This window comes from Ostrinia nubilalis, chromosome 11, assembly GCF_963855985.1.
Source record: "Ostrinia nubilalis chromosome 11, ilOstNubi1.1, whole genome shotgun sequence".
NCBI classification, from domain to species: domain Eukaryota; kingdom Metazoa; phylum Arthropoda; class Insecta; order Lepidoptera; family Crambidae; genus Ostrinia; species Ostrinia nubilalis.
This window is the reverse complement of record NC_087098.1, coordinates 11,823,820-11,843,799: the sequence shown is the minus strand read 5'-3', so window position 1 is coordinate 11,843,799 and position 19,980 is coordinate 11,823,820. Positions and strand designations below refer to the sequence as shown.

Below are 19,980 nucleotides of genomic sequence, written 5' to 3'. Positions count from 1 at the left end.
TGTGCAAATGCAACGGGCGTATAAACGCAAACAATGAATGATAGGAGTCGCTATTTCAATAAATATCAGTTGCGATGATTCTGACGAACGTTCGTTGTTTTAATCATAACAAGTGTGTCACCGGGCTGTGTCCCGGCAAACAATGGAATTGAACGCGAGTGTTTATTGGCTCAGATGGATATTGCCTGTGATTGTTAAGTGAGAATTATATTTTTGCTACTGTTGTACCTCTCATTGGAGCTAGCTTTTGCCGTGGAAATTTTATTATGAATTTATGAGCCTAATTATGGCCTTAGAAGTTCTCATACATTAGGTAGAGTCACTTTCATTATCATTATCATTTATTGGTAATTAGTGACTTTTTTTTCGTCGATTGACATTAATACCTTCGTATCTCTTTGGTTTACATAAAGTTGAGCGTATGGGTTAGTTGTAGCAGACGAAAACCACCAAAAGAGGTCTAAATGGGGATAAAGCCCAGTCAAGCTAAACTCCAGATTAAGGTATATGTAAAGGTTGCAGGAAGGCTGGATGCAGCCAACAGGCCTATCTGGAAGTCACTGGATACGGCCTATTTTCACCAATTACCAGACATCCTGTGGCTGAAATTATGATGATTAAACTAAATTGGCTTCTCTATAGAATTCTCTGTGCTGCGTCGTCTTGAGCTAGCCCACCGTAGTCGCGCGTAAACCCAGGTTATTCGCGATCGCCGCGCGAATTACGACCGGCGCTTAACGGGATCAGTCTTTCATTGATTTAAATGCACTTGCAGGCTGGCTGCGTTGTATTAGCATAACCGTATAAATCTGGGTCCGACAATAAATCTGTTACTGGACCACCGACTTGAGACACTAATGTAAACGTAGATTATTTTTAATTGCTATTTTTAAACATTAGGAATGTAGAAATTGTGAAATAAAAAACAATAAGCAGTACTTATTTTAAAAAAATATTTGCATAATTTTAGTAGGTCGTTTTACAAAAACGAAAAATTCACCTATATGATTGCAATGGAATTCCTGGAATTATTTAATTTACTCGACAATAATCAACGTCATGACGTCGGATCAAGGTATTCGGGCAATTTGCTTTAAACCCTTCACAATGGAACTCGTATTCATGAAAAAGTATTCACAAAATATGAGTAGGATTATGTTTTACTCGTAAGTAGTAACCAATAGGTAGTATTGTTTATTAATAATGCAGTTGTCTCTCTATGTGTCCAAGGAAAGACAGTTTTGTGTCAATAAGTATTTAATTCTCTCGGCATCATAACTGAGACTTCCGATAATAATTAATTTTCATACAATTAATTTTACTGTGATGAGCGTAATAAATTACTGCCATAACACCCGCAACTTTCACGTCATCATTAACCGGCTTTAAATCTGACATATTCGACAGGCCATTACCAAGCTTAATTGAATTAAAAACTGAACACATAAAGACGAAGTTCGCGTGAAAGATAACACCTAAATATATTCGGCCGAACAAATTCCGAGGGAATCTGATAAAACTCGATTCCTTTGGAAGTTTCGTTTATCTCGAGCGGCCCAACGACCAAATTTGTATACGTTTATCGTGGAAACTTCAGAAAATCCATTTATATTCAATCTTTCAGTCACTGTTCACGGCTGATAAGGGCTTCTTTCAGCTTTAAATTAGGATACGCATTACGGAAATTAGTATAATCCATTCCTTTTTACTATCACTTAAGACTTTAAAGATACCGTGGGGTAAGCAACATTTGGGTCGTGTACTATACAGTTGATATTTTGTTGCATAACATATCGTACATTCGTTTCAGCCGAAAGACGCCCACTGCTGGACAAAGGCCTCCCCCAAGGTTTTCCACAAGGACCAGTCCTACGCCGCCCTCATCCAGGCACCTCCCGCAACCTTCATCAGATCGTCGGTCCACCTAGTGGAAGGCCTGCCCACACTAGGTCTTCCGGCTCGTGGTCGCCACTCGAGAACTTTTCTGCCTCAGCATAAAACATACACATGTCATATAAAAAGACACTCCATTGTATAAAGAGGTACTGCTCGTAACTCCGTACCTAGAGCTATCTCTACCTATGTACGTTACGTACACGAGGTACACAATGTGATTACGTAATCTCATTAATTCATCATCAAGTTTGCTTTGTCAATTAATTTAATTACTTCTAGTGGAATGAGCCATTTTTGGACTTTACGTTTACGTAGCAGTACTTGAAAGATACCGGATTTCTCCGGAAAGGATAAGTTTTACCTGTACCTTACTACATACTACCTCCTGCCTACGGCTTGGTCCGCGCGGATTGAGGTCTAATGGGGAAGTCTAGTCGCATCTTAGCCTCATTAACAAAGTCGATAAGTAACCGATATCGACGTGCATGTTTCCTGCCCTGTATCACATGTACCATGTACACTATTAATTACCTATTATTTTGCTTCAAAATGAAGTGCATGTCTTCTTTAAAGAACAGTCTATTCCTACGAGTACATCACACATAAATCTTCACTTGGCTCAGCACTTAACTCTTCTCATCTTTAGATATTCTAATTGACTCTAACAAATCTAACAAATACAGACAAACAAAACTATTTTCGTAATATAAATATGAATAAAGATTAAAAACAAATGACCAAGCTGTTAAAGCTGTTATAAGAGTCGGGAAAGAATATATAGTGATATTTTCCTTCTAAGTTTTGAAGGCCGTAGACGCAAACATGTCTCGTGTAAACGTTATTATCACAGTGGCTTTATTTTTGTGTCTATATTCAAGTAAGTTCTTTCATTAATTTAGTACACAGTACATAGTTTAATTTTCTTAAAATATCAACTGAATACTGAATAAAAAATAGATTCAAAACAGCCTAAAAAGGTATAAAGAAACGTGCCATGCATGACAGAATATGGGAAGAAAAAGGTGTCCTTTTATTATTAGATACGTACGTGTAATTAATAATATTAATGATTATTTATGTATTGTAATAACGGATTAACTATGGTTAATATTAAGTCTAACTAAAGTATTTTTTTATTATTACAGAAGTAGCCCCTCAAACACAGATCTGGTTTTTTATTGATACTGACAAATTCTCAATAAACACAACGGATGTCATATACGAAGACAAAATATCGACAGTAATATCAGGGCAAAGGGTCGCGATACAAAATGTCACAGTAACTGGACTCAAGGACTGCACTTGGAGGAACGTTTTGTACGAATATTTTATTATAACTTACAATCATAATCATCATCATCATTTCAGCTATAGGATGTCACCTTCATTGGTTGGATTTCTATTGGCGGTCAAGCTGAAGATCCTGGCTACACAGGAGTTGCAGCGATGGGAACGAGAGCTGGAAATAGTCCACCGCTGAACATAAACCTCCCCCAGTGATTGGTAGCGGCCTGCATGCAGCGCCTTCCTGCTACCTTTATGATGTCGTCATTATGATGGCTTTATTAACTATCTAATTTTACCGTGACAGACTGTTGACGTTTGTTAAAGTTAAAGTAAGATGGTGCAACCCAGCCTAATTATGTTTTACTTAGTTACCACCTCTATAGAGACAGAATCAAGCTAATCACTATGGAGTCCTATTATAGTCTTATACAGGGTGTCCCAAAAAGTGGTGTCAAGCCGAAGCCCAGAGGCTAGGCTAGATATGCCTGATTTTTTATTATTATTATTAGATGAATACTAGGCCTAGCTGATTCAGAAGCTTTTACATCCATAACACGAATGTAAACTCAAATCCTGTATGTTGTAAAAAAATCATAACTCGAAAACTATCAAAAGTCACGGTGATTTGGGTAGCCCTAGTGATGCTCTACATCTGCTTGACATTACTTTCTGGGACACCCTGTATACTGGCCAGTATCTTTTATTATACCTATTGAAGTTCATTTTTTTTCAGACATGGCTCAGATTTACAATTCTATTTGAATTGTCCGCGTATAGTAGCTGAGTCTGAAAGTTGTGGACAAAATGCCAACAACACTGGGGAAAACTGCGAATTCGTATACAGTAAGTTCTGTGACTAAAAGAACCAATAAATTAATTATAATTTCTTATTAGATTGTACCTTTGAGATTAGAATAACGCCATTCACAATCGATGCTTGCTTAAGTGAAGCAGCAAATAGAGCTCTGTGATTAGTTCGTGTGTCACCCTGTGCGTCCACGCGCACTGTGAAACCTCATAGTAATGTTTGTGAATACGGGTGTAAGTACTACTTATGTTTGATGCCTTTTTTTACAGACAATGAAACTGTGAAAGTTACCGCTGAAGTAACCGCAGATGGGGCATCTTTAATAGATTTTGTGCCAAAGAATGTAACTGTTTCACCTTTTGACGGTAAGTAAAACAAAACTAGTTACTTACTAGTTTTTTTACAAAAAAAACCAATGGGATTATTTGACACCACCAGCTAATGAAGGCTATTGTTTGTTAGAGCGTTGCGTGCCACTGTAGAGTAAGGTCCCGTAACTAAAGTCCGGTTGCCGAGCAGATAGATTTTCAATCAATGAACCCAAGATACCCATCCTTATCGCTCGCGCGTAATTATATTGCTGTCGCGGCTGGGCGATGGGCGGCCCGCAGTGAATGTGCGAGCGCGACAGCAAAATATTTACGCGTGAGCGATAAGGATGGGTAGCTTGGGGTCCTTGGGGTCCTTGGAGGAAATTTTATGTGCTCGGCGACCGGACTTTAGCTAGTGGCTAAGATAGTGGCGCCAACTGGTGAGCACGTGGTAGGAGGACTTTAGCATTTGCATTTGCCAAGGATGACGCTATTTATTTATTTATTTATATAAATTCTATTGACTCCATTATACAGTAAAGTCCTGTCACTTGACAGTGTGCCTTACTAAACCTTTGTTGTCACCGGTCATCCGCTTTGCAATGCAGAAAAGTCGAACCATAACATCGAACTCCTCCTATATTCTTCTGATTAATTGCGTTGTCATTGGACCCAATGAAAGTTTAACTTTCCTTCTTGACCTTCACTGGTTGGGTTTTTATTGGTGGTCAAGTTGTAGATCCTGGCCACACAGGAGTTGCAGCGTTCGGAACGAGAGGTGGGAATAGTCCCGTTTGCCAGTGGTGCCAATTGAGCACAAATATGAGGAGTAGTAGCAGTTTTAATAATGAATATTTTAAATGAAAAATAATTGTTATACAACTACAATCATTGTTTCAGATTACGAACCGATACCGACAAATAGCTCGCCGCTTAAGGATCAGTTAAAAGCACCAATATTCGAGGCTTTCCTGAAAAAGGCTCGTTTTATAGTCAATATATTTTAAAACATGTAAATTATCAATGCAACTTATATAATTAATTAGGCTGAGTTGCACCACCTAACTTTAACAATGACTATAACGATAAACCGAGTGTTTTTTGTATGGAATTGGACAGATATTTGACGTTGTTAAAGTCTAAGTGAGATGGTGCAACCCAGCCTTAATGTATTGTTATTGTTTGTTCTCTGCAGTTGTGCCATAAATAAAAAATAAAATAAAATAATGGATTTAAGACCAAACAAGGAAAACAGTACATCTAAGTGCAGTTACTTGCTCTAATGTACTCGTATATTTATTTTAAACTTGAATAAGAAAATAAAATTATTTCATAATTTATGTACCTACTTTGTTACCAGCCTAATGAAATGAATATTGAAAATTAAATTAACGATGAAAAATGTTTCTACTCCTAAAATAAATCATATTCAACTAAAAATGTCTTGTTTCTAATTTTATTTATTTATTTATTTGATCACCAACAAGGTTACATTAATATAACATTAATTTTATAAATAATGTAGAGTAACTAGCTACCAAACAGCTTTACTAGTAATAGGGAAGCAGACTGGGTAAACCATCTTGAAAATGTATAAGATGTTTACTAATTTATTGACATAATATTCTGTTGATATATCCTCAATCGACTGATGCTATAGTGGGAAAATATATGTTTCTACCAATCAAGTTACATAACCCATGGGACTTGAGATAGGCTTCACAGTTTTCTTAAAAGGTGGAGTTTTACCTGTACATTAAACGGACTTTATCATATGGTTTCGTCCATTTGAAATTTCTGTTTCTGTGAACTGTGTCACAGTTTGAGACAATTGAAAATCTATGAGCTATATTTAGCTTTTTTATTTATCCTTATTAGGAAAAATAAACATAGGTACACGACACACGACAACATTTGATTTAAAATTAGTTAAATACTTTAGCAGTCATTAAAGTTTTTTATAAGTTTTATAAGTGTTGCAATAAATGACTTGTTATTGTTGTTTTTATCCTTATTTTGCTCCTTTAGTCAAAATACTGTTTAAATAAAGGAATACTTACGTATTCTAAATCTCTTGCTATAAGTATAGGTTTACACGTCAAAACGTAACAAACGGACATCATTTACATATTCATATAGATTTAAAAACTAATTGTCCAACCTGTTATAAGAGCCGAGAGAGGAATATTGATACATTTTCCTTTTACGTTTTGACGTGATTATACGTAAACATGTATCGAGCAAAGGTGATCATGGTGGCTTTATTTTTGTGTTTTTATTCAAGTAAGTCCTAAATATAATTGTTTCTGAAAGTGCACAGAATTTTATACCGAAATTTACCTTTTACACAAGTTATTGGATAATAAATTAGACAAGTCATTTGAGATACACTCAGCGTCAAATTAGTTCGTGACACTCAAAGTGGCAAAAAAGTTCATAACCATATTCCAATCAAATCCCAGACTGCTTCCCTATTACTAGTTAAGCTGTTTGGTAGCTAGTTACTCTACATTATTTATTAAAAAAGCACTGCATAGAATTAAATATCTATATCAAAGAGGTATTGCGAACTCTTTGCTACTTTGCGTGTCATGGACTATTTGACGCTGACTGTACAGAATATTAAGAAGTTTGTGAAACTATTCGCTCTTTAACTCCACCTGTCGGCAATATTTTGTACATGAAAAAAGCTACAACTGTGGTCAATTATCTGCCTTGCTATGCATAAAAAAAGTTATTACATTTATTAGTACAATAAATTCACAATGCTTATGTAAGCAGTTACAAAGTCGGGAAAATTATAAAATTTCTATGGAGCTATGCTTAAGCATACATTTATTTTAAATATCTTTGGACCATTTCACACAGCAATTCTTAATAGCAAAATAAATAAATCGGCATATTCTTGACTCTTGGTGATTCTTCAAACATTGTCTATATTTTGATATTGTTACAGCATCTGCGATACCTCCACCGTATCGTGGGGTAGACAATTACCCAAATATAGAGGTCAGGCTAATAATTCATAAATTCGTAATCAACACAACAGACGTCATATACGAAGACGAAATATCGACTGAAATATTAGGCGACAAGTTTGCGATACAAAATGTCACAGCATCTGGATTCAAAAACTGCACAGGGGAAAACGTCACGTAAGAATTTATTTTGTTTAGTTACGTTAATTACATAAAACTACATTATTTCATTTTATTGTTCAACTTAATATTAGATAATATTTGTTTCAGACGTGGCAAGGCATTGAAATTCAAATTAAACTGCCCACGCATAGTAGCAGAATATGAGTCTGAAAGTTGTAAGCACAATGTCAACAACACTGTCGAAAAATGTGAATTTGTTTACGGTAAGTTAAATAGTGATGTACCGCCTCTATAATCTAGTGGTATGATTGTCAGCTGTCTTAGAAACCGAATTCCCGGGTTCCATTCCCAATTTGAGCAAACTTTCAGCTCGGTTTGATTTAAGGTACGACATGTTGTACCTAAGCTCGCCTAAATAAAATGTGATAAGTTGATGCCATCAACATTAATTTAAAAATCAAATGCTATAAATTATTATTTATTTCATATTGCAGAAAACGAAACTGTGCACGTCACAGCCGATGTAATTGAAGGTTATCAAGAACCAGATTTTGGCGCTTTACATGTGAGAGCAGAAAATTTAACTTTTATTTCTACAGACGGTAAGTCATATAAAAACTCATAAAACTCATTTATTTTTGCGAATAGGCTTTTTTTTAAAAGCACTTTTACTCGTGCCAGTATTAACCCTACCACCGCTTCGGGACAATAAATTGGCTAGTGCTGAGAAGAAGCAGCACAAGAAACTCAGTGAATATTGTCAGCCTCCTTTTCAAGGGTCCTCCTTTTTAAGTACTACCTGCAATTGAAATAAAACTAAACTGTTCCGTATAGTTCAGGCAGAGTAAAATACAACCACTTCCACTCTTCCCGTAATGTTGTAAAAGGTGACTAAAGGACAATGATATGCGAACATCAGTAGGCCTAGGATGTGTGCCAAGATAAACTTTTATCGATGCATTTTAACAATTACGCAATAAGCCCATACATTTGTCGTCTAAAATCATCGTTAAGATTTTATCATGGTGCGAATCCTAGCCGGCCTAAATGATGATGAATGAACAAAAAAGCAGTACAGTTATCATTGTTTTGAATGTTAATAATAATCACATGAAAGTAATTACAAGAAAAATGTAAATAAAATTTAATCTATTACTTTATTGGTAAAACTTTTTTCATACATCTCCTAAAACTTTCGGGACGGCGCTTGTTACCGCCCGCACCACCCCCGCGTACCCCGCTACACCACCAAGTACATGCGGCAGCCGCCACACCCTGTAGTTATTTACTATTATTATTACAGTGATGATAATACTATAAATATTGTTTCAGGCGGACCACCTCCATCAAACCGCGCGTCTCTTAAAAAACAGCTGCAATACCCAATACTTGCGGCTTTCCTGAAAAAAGCAGATTTGCTAGTACATGAATTTTTTTAAAAGCATTTAAGTCAGTTTTGTGATATTTTTCATAAAAATAATACAAATTAATCACCGTATTGTAATTGTCGATTCCTTTTTAAATATTCTTCAGTATTTCAATAGACAAACATTTCCTCCGAAAATAAAATTATATGATGTAGGTATTGTTTTCTACAGATATTGTATTTAAAAAAAAAGTCTCAATTTTATAAAACTTTGTTTTCTTAAAAATATTTTTAATTTTCATCAGTTTTATAAATACTACTTAAATATTGCTTAATAAAATGATATTTTCACTATTGCCATCATTGTATGTATACCACGACACAATAAATTAATAGCAAAAATAACTTCTACGATGGCTCTATATTGTCTGAAGTTTTCTAATGTGTTATTTGTAGAGTATTATTAATAATTCATAGGAATCAAGTTTTTTGTACTATACCTACATAAAGAACCAAAGGTGCCAATGGTGTGGCATTATCCTTCAACGCGTTGAAGTGTGTAAACGTTAAACATGGGTGACAAAAAACTGTTCATGTTTGTTTTTGTTGGATTGTTATATGTCCACACAAGTAAGTATGTTTTTATATAAAAATTGATAAAGAAACCATAAGGGTTTCCTTCTTATTCATAGGATAATAACCTGTGCTCTATGTGGTTTATAGGAATCACATCTATGTTATCATTAGGAATTGATATAAATAAATTGTTAACAGCAAAGTGGTGACCCATTGTAAGAAATTAAAAACTATTTTTATTGCAATTTACCTATGTATTGTACAGTGCCAAAGAAATAATGCTTAAAAATCAAATCTTAAGAAAAATAAATACATAACTACAAAAATTTCATAGTGCTCTTATTTACTGAGTCTTTCAGTGACCTGGCCCACTTTTAGGTTGGTCCTCGGGCTAAATCTACTAAGATTTTAGGGTATATTTTTGTTGATTTGGTGTTTAATTTATTAATATTACATTGAAGATGGGCCCAGTTACTGGAAGAAAAAATATTTAAAAAATCACTCCAGCGACTTGGCCCGTGGACCAAGCTACAGTTGGGCCAAATCACTGGAAGACTGTAATTACTCTCTTACTCTACATGTACCTATCTTTTATCAGCAAACACATCGGAAGAAGAAGACATAGAAACTTTCAATGTAGATTACTCACGGGAAGTGATTTCTATAAATGTGTACACATTCTACATTAATACTACCGATGAAATACACGAGGATGAAATAACATCTGAAATATCTGGTAAAGAATATGTTTTAGAGAATGCCACTATCACTGGAATCAAGAACTGTACGGGTGAACACGTTGTGTAAGACATTTATATCTAGTTTTTCCTGTTTCAAATTACCTACCTAGTAGGGTGTCCCAAAAACAATGGATAACCCTGTAACCATCGATAGGCCTCGCCATGGTCTCCCTAACGTCCAATTTTGACCCCAGTAAAAATATCACCGTTTTCAAGATTTTTAAGTTTTTGAGCATTTTTAGAAAATTGCCACCTGCGATTACTTTTTCTCATGCCATTTCTACAAATGAGGATACTTTTCAATCTAGTTTTTTTCCTTATCACAAGGGATAGTTGGGCTATCAAAAGAAAAGATTAAAGTTCAACAAACTAGTTTAAAAGTATGAAAATTTTAAGAAATTGCAGAGAAGAAGGAAAAATTAATTCATTGTCTTGCACTTTTGATCAGCCATTGTGTAAAAAAAATGTAAGAAGACTATCGTGCCCATTACCTTAAAAACTTTCTTGGTTAATTGAGATTCTAAAAAGGTATCACAAGCCTATGTATTCTGTATTATTTTTATGTTATGGCCACTTGAATAGCAACTAGTATGAAAACTGCAATATGAGTTTTTCTCGTAATAGTTAAACTAGGACTGCATAGTGGCATTAAATACAAATGGATAATTTTTAGCGTAGGAATTTTAATAAAGCAACATTTAATCATCATCATCATTTCAGCCATAGGACGTCCACTGCTGAACATAGGCCTGTACCCCAATGATTTTCATAATGACCGCTTGGTAGCGGCCTGCATCCAGCACCTTCCTGCTTACCTTTATGAGGTCGTCGGTCCACTTTGTAGGTGGACGTCCTACGATGCGCTTTCCGGTACGTAGCCTCCACTTTAACCCTGTTGCCCCATTGGCCGTCCGTTCTGCGTTTTTGTGATTACTTAATTTTTGTTTTAAACCTTATAAATGTGCCTTTAGACAGATACCCGTGATAATACACGGCTCGGAAACGTGGATTTTTTGGACAGCGTGCTATGGAAGGGGCTATGCTCGGGTTTCTTTACGAAATCGTATCAGAAATTAGGAGATCCGTAAACGACCTAAAGTCGCTGACATACCTCGACGGATCAGCAAGCTAAAGTGGCAATGGGCAGGGCACAGTAGTTTGCAGAACTGAGGCAGCAGGGTTAAAGTGGAGGCTACGTACCGGAAAGCGCATCGTAGGACGTCCACCTACAAAGTGGACCGACGACCTCATAAAGGTAAGCAGGAAGGTGCTGGATGCAGGCCGCTACCAAGCGGTCATTATGAAAATCATTGGGGTACAGGCCTATGTTCAGCAGTGGACGTCCTATGGCTGAAATGATGATGATGATTAAATGTTGCTTTATTAAAATTCCTACGCTAAAAATTATCCATTTGTATTTAATGCCACTATGCAGTCCTAGTTTAACTATTACGAGAAAAACTCATATTGCAGTTTTCATACTAGTTGCTATTCAAGTGGCCATAACATAAAAATAATACAGAATACATAGGCTTGTGATACCTTTTTAGAATCTCAATTAACCAAGAAAGTTTTTAAGGTAATGGGCACGATAGTCTTCTTACATTTTTTTTACACAATGGCTGATCAAAAGTGCAAGACAATGAATTAATTTTTCCTTCTTCTCTGCAATTTCTTAAAATTTTCATACTTTTAAACTAGTTTGTTGAACTTTAATCTTTTCTTTTGATAGACCAACTATCCCTTGTGATAAGGAAAAAAACTAGATTGAAAAGTATCCTCATTTGTAGAAATGGCATGAGAAAAAGTAATCGCAGGTGGCAATTTTCTAAAAATGCACAAAAACTTGAAAATCTTGAAATCGGTGATATTTTTACTGGGGTCAAAATTGGATGTTAGGGAGACCATGGCGAGGCCTATTGATGGTTACAGGGTTATCCATTGTTTTTGGGACACCCTGTATAAGCTGTATATAAAATGTAAACATCAAGGTAAATAACGTCGCCCCTTATTCAGTTGTAATAGCAGCGATTTTGCTACAAAATTGTTTAGTAAGTATGATGTGCTATCGGTTGCAGAACCTTTGTAGTCTATTGCAAAGACCTACCTCAAACCCGTAAGTTTCGGGATCGATCCCCAGCGAGAAAAACATTTTCTGCTCCATTTCATTATCATCATCTAAGCCACAGGACGTCCACGCTGAACATAGGCCTCCCCCAATACTTTCCATGTTGCCCGGTTGGTAGCGGCCTGCGTCCAGCGCCTTCCTGCTACCTTTATGATCTGCTCCATTTGGTTAGTGGTAAAGGTTACCAAAGTCCCTGGCTACTTAGACCTACCATCATCTGACCTAAGTCTCCTAACAACAATGTTAACAGCATTACTATGTTTTGGTAGTTGTACAGCAAACAGTCGGTTACTTTGTGGTTAAATTCCAATGTTGACAGAAGGCCTTATGGAATCTTTCTGCATGTTTTCTTTTGTATTTTTAATAATAACACATTTTTTGAATTTTTAGGTACGATGTCAGTTGGAAAAATAATTCAGATACCAAATTAAACTTCACTATGAACTGTCCGCGAGTGGTGGTGCAATACAAATCAAAAATCTGTCCGACTGATGTTGATGAAAACGGTTATGGAAAATGTGAAATTATTTATGGTGAGTAAATGATCTCATAATACACCTAGTAAGATGGGGTAATAAAATAATATAAATATATTATTAAGACCATTATTATACCACTGTTGTATGTATATTTTTAATCCACTACCATCATAAAGAAATACATTTATAAAATAAATGGAGATACAACTAAATACATTTCTGTTAACTTTTTGATTCGCCTCAAGGCATAAGGCTACATAATTGCTATTTTAAATCACACAGTGGGCTATCAAATGGGTTATTACGATTTTTTCAGAAAATGAATCCGTCAACGTAACAGCTGATATTGGTGAAAATTACAAAGAAATTCGCGATGAAACTCACATGACTGCAAATGATGTAACTCTTGTTTTCAAAGGTTCGTATATTTATGATAATTACAACAAATTGATGAACTTTTAAACAAATAAAGCAAACTTTGAAATTAAAAGAAGTAATTCGCTTGAGTTACTTATCGAACTAAAGACATCATAGGTTCACTTTGATAAGCAAAATGCATGGAAATTTGTGTTTTGATAGCTCATAAAAAATATAAATTATAGTGTGTTCATTAAAGTGTCCATGGAAATACACAACTTTGTACAAGTTTCTGAATTTAGGTACTTTAATTGTTGTTTTTTATTTCTTCTCTAATTATTTCAGATCATGAACTACCAAGCAATGAAACAGACAAAGCAAAGTATAGAGAGCCAGTTTTCTCCGCTTTTCTGAAAAAGGCAGACTTAGTGTCTATATTATTTTAATGTAAGGTATTGGAGAGATTGTAATGTAATATTAAAACACATTTTCTAATAAATTGTGATTTATTGTATGGTTTTTCGACATTCGTTAATTATTTAGTTTGTTGATTTTAACGACTTATGTTTCATCGACACCTACCTACTGTGAACTTCTATTTTCATTTTATTTGATTAACAATGTGCTTTTTTTGGTGATTATAATTTTAATTTCGATATTGACTTGATGTTGTCATAATTTTGATGTTCTCGTTGTAAAAATAAATATTCTGTGTGCCTTGTTTAATTCCGAAATAAGCTCTTGCAAAAAAGAGAACTAAGAAACTTATTATAATTCTGAAAACCACTATAGTAATAAGTAAAGTTTTAGTGCGGTTTTTTTTTAATAATCATACCTACTGTATGTTGTCAACTAGCATCATCTAAATGCGAGTTTCGGTAACAGCTCAAGTATTATAAAACAAGAAATCTGGACTAGTTTTTCATAATAGATATGCGAGTGTCAAATGCATTTATTTACCCAGCAAATGTTATCCAGTGACTCTAATGTCCTTCTTACAAAAAGTGGCTTTTAATATTCGTTTTTGCTTCAAATATGTGCTAGCGATGATATAAAAGGCCAAGACGGTTTATATTAAGCTTAATACAGTTCTAGGATATCTAAACTCAAGATGTTTTCAAGAACAAAGTTGCTCATTTCGTTGTTTAACGTGATCTTTGTGATTGGTGCAGAAGGTTAGTTTGAATTTTTTTATTAAATATGATTTCGGAAATATTTTTAATTTTAAGAGGTTTTTTACTACATTTTAATCATTTTTTTTCTGACTAACTGAAATAATTTGGATTTAGTTAACATCTCCAGTAGTTTTAAAGCCAAAATTAGAATCAAAGTTCATCGCGATCGGATACTCTGTGCCCTGAGCACGACTAACTATCGCAATCGTATAGTATCGTATTTCTAGCTTCAACCGCTGCGGCGTTTTTGAATTTTTCATACAAAATAAACGATTATTACTAGGTGATTTTTCAATCAGTGTCCAAGTTTTTAGGAGCCACTCAGAATCAGTTTTTTTTTAATTATTTATATCAGCTGCGTGCGGTTTCAAATAATTTACTTCGTTCATAGAAAAATACTCACATACAGGTAACTGCGAAGCTTAATAGACATAATGGTGCGCGAAAATAATCCATAACCTTTAAAATTGAAGATATGGGCACCCGCGAATTAGATATTTAATTATGTTTTTGGCGAAAACTGTTCACAATGCACCAAATTGTAGTGCCGATGTAGAATACACATAAGTCGTTGTGATCACGTGGGTAATTAGAAACACAGAAGTGTGGTTTTTTCATTGTCAAGGTAATTCGAACTTCATGAACTTGCTTGAAGAAAAATCTCATAATGGCACCTGCTTACGTACCTACTTCTTCAGTCAGTTAGGGAACATTAAGTTACACACTATACAATACAATTAGTATAATAAGAGCGAGCTTGCTGCTAAGAGCTGCTTAACAGAAATGTGCCTGATGTGCTACCTACTATACTCATGAAACTATGACAAAATATCCAACTCGTTAAAAATACATAGCATAAGGTTAAGTTTAGTAAATGCTATTGTCAGAAACCGTGAAATTGCCATAAAATTTGTTTTAGGGTTTATAACCAAATGCAAGCAAGATGACAACACCTGCATACTGACGTCAGCAAAAGCTGCGATCGCCCACATGATTGCTGGTGATCCTTCGCTGGGTGTGGAGGCTTTAGATCCAATCTTCACTGAGAAAATTGAAGGCAACTTCACTACTCTGAACTTTGCGTTTTACAAAAGCTACCTTGCAGGCTTGAAAGACTGCGATTTCACGAATGTCCAGTAAGTATGTCTAGACACATATCGGCAGGCGCAGCGTAGGTGGACAGATTATTATTATTTTTTATCCACAACGAGGAAGCACTTGGCCTGTATTTCACCCGATGATAAGTGATGATCAGGCCGAAGGTGGAAGCAAGCTTCACCCGGAATCCTCAACCACGGAGGAACTGGCTATCTTACCTCTCTGCCGAAACACAACAATGCTGTTAACATTGTTGTTATGGCCACATAAAGGTAGCAGAAAGGCGCTGGTTGCAGGCCGCCACCAAACAGCCAATGGGGAAGTCATTGGTGGGAGCCTATGTTCTTTGCTCAGCAACGGACTTGCTGTGGCTGAAATGATGATGAAGGTCTAACTAACAGCAGGTTCACTCTAATAGTATATTATACAGTATTATACAGGATGTTTCAAAAATGAAGCGTCTTAGACCCATCTGCTATCGGTGTAAGAGTGACGTACTAATTTTGGAACATCCTGTAAACATTTACTGTACCAATACCTTCGTGTTTTTTGCATTACGTTCTTGTTTTAGTTAAATATATTTAATTAATATATTACGTGATATAATTTCTACGTAAGGATCCTTTTTTGGCATGCATATCATAATCATAATCATAATATCTTTATTGCTTCATGTGGTACAAACAAGGTATTAAAAATAAAATAGTCCCAGAACATGAGCCCTGTGTGCATATGCATATTGCATGCCCTTGAAAACTGTGTAGTTTTCTAAAATCTGCTAGTTTTGTTGGTTTTATTATTAAAATTAAATGTTGATGTTATGATTTTATTATCTTGACGAAGGTTTATGAGGATAAACATTAACATAATTGCGATAGCTTAAGGCGGTTAAAATGCATAAAGACTTTATTTTCCTTCCTTATTCACGTCGCGACTAGTCTTCAACTGCATAATTTAATAACTTGCTACAAAAACATTTTAAGTCTTTATTGTCTCTAAAGATGAATATTAGATGGCTATTTACTTTTAGAATACATGGCGCATTAACTTGTAACAAAACATTGCACGAGCCACACTTCGAACGACGTATTGTTGTAACCTAATTTTAAAAACCAATGAGCGTTTTGGTAAAACATTTCAATAGAGTGTAAGCAAAATAGAAAGAATTAATGCTCCAGCAAATGCTCTAGTTTATATCCACCTTAATAAATCGATTTCCTTTCAGAATAGACTTAGAAAAAACTAAATTGCATGTGGATCTCTTATGCCCTCACTTGGATATGAAAGGGGACTACAATATACATGGTGTACTGATCACTCTGCCGGTTGAGGGCACAGGGATATACAATATGAAATATAGTAAGTTTTTCTACTAATATTATAAATACTTACTTTCATTGAACGGTGCTAATCGCAGAAACTTTTTGTGTCGGATAGCCTATTTATTGAGGACCAATAGAAGCATCAATGAAAAATGTCATATCATCTTAGCCATAGGACGTCCACTGCTGAACATAGGCCTCCCCCAATGCTTTCCATGTTTGCCCGGTTGGTAGCCTTCCTGCTACCTTTATGATGTCGTCGGTCCACCTTTGAAAATTTTTTGACGTTTGTTGAAGCTAAAGTAAAATGATGCAACCCAGCCTAAGTCTGTAATATTGGTGAAAGTATACTAGGTACACTTAAATAAAACATTTTTGTTTTTTTCACAGAAAATGCTAAAGTTGCATTTGATGGAACTTTAAACGCGGTGACGAGTCCTGATGGAAACTCTCATTTGCACATCAAGAATTTTAAGCTGAATCCTGATGCAGGGGGAGTAGTATTTGACTTCAAGAATCTATTTAACGGGGACAAAGATTTATGTAAGTATTTCTATCCTTCTTATCTGGAACTAAGTAGCACCACCTTATTTTAACCATAACCGGTGTTTTTGTATGGAGTTTGACAGACTTTCGACATTTTGTTAAAGTTAAAGTATGATGGTACAACCCAGCCTTAAATACGTTATGTATTTTTTCTTTAACCCATCAATCCCCTAGAGATCGCATATGATCGCGTAACACACACTGTTAAGATGGTACTGAGTGGGTGTGACCGTTTTGGCAACTATATCGTTTCAAATATTTTTTTTATAATTAATTATTGTGTATGTCTTTTGTTGCCAAATAACATTATTTTAAATAAATATCTACAATTTCACACAGTGCTATCTAGCCCCAAAGTGAGCAATTAATATTTTCTTTATTGTGTCTCAATTTGCTGGGCTTAAAGGGCAATATTATGTGGGTAGTTGCAATAACTGCGATATTACGTTAATCACTTTTTGTTACAGCTGATGCAGTCCACAATTTTGCTAATGAGAACTGGGCAGTTATAGCAAAAGAATTCCAACAACCCATCTTCGACGAAAACTTCAAGCAACTCGTGAAAGGCATTAACAAGTATTTAAAAACTATTTCTAAAGATATATATTTACAATAAAGTTATTGAAATTTGAATTGGATTTGATCTTATTTGACCATACAATTTTGACTACTTCTGACAGTCCATGTTGTCGGGGCAGACTAGCCAAATCGAGATCTGAGAAACGCGAGTTTGAACCCCGACACAGTCGGACTATTGTGGAGAATCCACTCGTATATAAGCATAGTTATTCATTCTCTTTTTAGCAAAAAGGTGAAATGGTAGATAGATAATGCTGTGTGATTTAAGTTCGCCTTTTGTACCACATTTTTTTGTGTGTACATAAAAGATTTTAAATAAATAAATAAATATTTAACTTACCACGAGTGTTTAACAGGAATTTATATTTACAAATTACTAATACACTGAATAAAAAAAAATAACAACAGTTTTAACCTCTACACGTCTGGAAAAAAACAATCACTATGGGTTAAGAGATTTTGATAAAATTTCCGTGACTTAGACCTTGAAATCACCAATGCTCAAAGACTTTAGGTATTGATTATTGAATACTTATAAACTCGTTATTTTATCAAATGATTCATTTTTGATAAATTCATTTGCAATGAATAAATTAATAGTGGCAATGGATAATATTGACAATTTAGATGACACAGTACCACACAACTTACTTGCGTACTTGCTCAAAATAATGTCGTTTTGACCAATTTTAAAATTGACCGTGAACTTTTTGTTGTCATGAGAGCCGCTCCATAATAAAGTAGCTAATTAATTTGATTAATGTTTTTAATACGCCAATTCACAGTCCTAAAATATCAAGATACCTTTGTCATGGGATGACTTTAGATAGAAAAGGCATGGCAAGAAAACCTTTCCACCAAGCATTTCATGAGAGTCCGATTTAGATTTTAACTAATTTAGTCATTAAAATTAATACGGTGTCATAAGGAATCTCATCTCCACTTTGTTGTGATCTCGTTTTTACGCATGTACAGAATTTCAAGGATAACCATACTAAAATGGCAGTGAACTGGCTACATATGTAGTGTAGATAGAGTAGAGACACCAATAACTCTGTAAAGTTAAGGAAATATTAGGTCAATATCACGTCTTGGCAACCTCCGATTAAGGAACCGTCGAGATACACTATGCGATAATAATAGGGTGCCCTTTGCGTACGGAACCCTAAAAGAATCGTCCAGGACCCAATGGCTTGTATGAAACTAAATTATGTACTTACTTAGGAAGGCACATTGGCATCTAAATTAGTCCATCTAAATTATTGACTGCGGTTGTTGGTTCGAATCCCGCCGGAGCCAATGAGGATGAGCTAGTGAAGTAAAAAGACACTCTTATGTAATTTACATTCAGGAAGATGTTCAAGCAATTAGTCTGAATATAACAAAGAACCAATTGAATATTATTTTAAAAATATGTCTCATAAACTCTGACAGTTACCGATCTCGACTATTATATCAATAAAAGTTAAAAAAATCAATAGGCACACTAGTTCAGTAAAACACGCCTTTTGCTTGTTTTCTTAATGACATTAAAACTATTATAATCGAATAAATAATGTCCTTATATCAATACCAAACATAATTTATACCTATTTTATAGGTATCACGATGCACGTCTGCGTTTTTTATTTACTACAAAATAACTATGCAAAAACTCGACAAACTCGCTTCGGGTGTCCTACGGCAAAATAAACTAGTTTCGCAGGAAATAATCTTGCCTGTTGCGTGCAGATTACGTACCTACTACGCACCCTAAGGCCTAGTTCACAGAAATAAGAGCTTCGGTTAGCGCCACGCTTGGTGAAGAAGCGGGGTTATCATCATTTTATCTAAAACGCAACTAAGTACTAGCGTTAACAGGTCCAAAAAAGCTTTATGTGAACTAAGGCGTAAGCCTCATACTAAAAGCTTCCAATATGGTGCCATTTTTGTTGACCTAGTCGAAGCGTTAAATAACATAATCAGTAATCCAAATTCAGATTCATTATTATTTTTAAACTCTAGCTTAGGCCATATACAAATACATAAAGGTTTCTCATCGTATCACAGTCGCTGAAAAAGCTCTACTTATGTGAACTAAGGCGTAGATCACACACTAAAATGGTGCCATTTTTGTTTAAGTAGCGTTTAAGCTCGAAGCATGCCAGGTCTGAAGCTCAGGGCTACACACGGAAGAGTTGATTGTGCGCACAGTAATAAGAAATTTATAGG

The 19,980-nt window shown here is 35.2% G+C and overlaps 3 protein-coding genes across 4 annotated transcripts; all 3 read left to right on the top strand.

The window, feature by feature from the left end:
* Nucleotides 1–2,672: 2,672 nt before the first annotated feature.
* On the top strand, nt 2,673–5,742 carry LOC135076299 (uncharacterized). The gene is made up of 5 exons (XM_063970784.1): nt 2,673–2,773; nt 3,042–3,213; nt 3,917–4,026; nt 4,261–4,356; nt 5,203–5,742. The coding sequence occupies exons 1-5, from the start codon at nt 2,719–2,721 to the stop codon at nt 5,307–5,309; spliced, it is 540 nt and encodes a 179-aa protein (XP_063826854.1). The 5' UTR covers nt 2,673–2,718; the 3' UTR covers nt 5,310–5,742.
* A 728-nt stretch (nt 5,743–6,470) lies between these two features.
* LOC135076281 (uncharacterized) lies at nt 6,471–13,548 on the top strand. 2 transcript variants are annotated; one of them, XM_063970764.1, is made up of 9 exons: nt 6,471–6,585; nt 7,259–7,457; nt 7,551–7,666; nt 7,898–8,005; nt 8,736–9,399; nt 9,944–10,148; nt 12,604–12,746; nt 13,009–13,110; nt 13,395–13,548. In XM_063970764.1, exons 5-9 carry the CDS (start codon nt 9,342–9,344, stop codon nt 13,493–13,495), a joined length of 609 nt encoding a protein of 202 aa, XP_063826834.1. In that variant the 5' UTR covers nt 6,471–6,585; nt 7,259–7,457; nt 7,551–7,666; nt 7,898–8,005; nt 8,736–9,341; the 3' UTR covers nt 13,496–13,548. The 2 variants fall into 2 exon arrangements, with proteins under 2 accessions (XP_063826834.1, XP_063826835.1); XM_063970765.1 differs by lacking the exons at nt 9,944–10,148; nt 12,604–12,746; nt 13,009–13,110; nt 13,395–13,548 and having other exon boundaries at nt 6,474–6,585; nt 8,736–8,893.
* Nucleotides 13,549–14,118: 570 nt separating this feature from the next.
* Nucleotides 14,119–17,823, top strand: LOC135076278 (protein takeout-like). The gene is made up of 5 exons (XM_063970761.1): nt 14,119–14,224; nt 15,144–15,360; nt 16,548–16,681; nt 17,035–17,187; nt 17,658–17,823. Exons 1-5 carry the CDS (start codon nt 14,161–14,163, stop codon nt 17,804–17,806), a joined length of 717 nt encoding a protein of 238 aa, XP_063826831.1. The 5' UTR covers nt 14,119–14,160; the 3' UTR covers nt 17,807–17,823.
* The last annotated feature ends 2,157 nt before the right edge of the window (nt 17,824–19,980 follow it).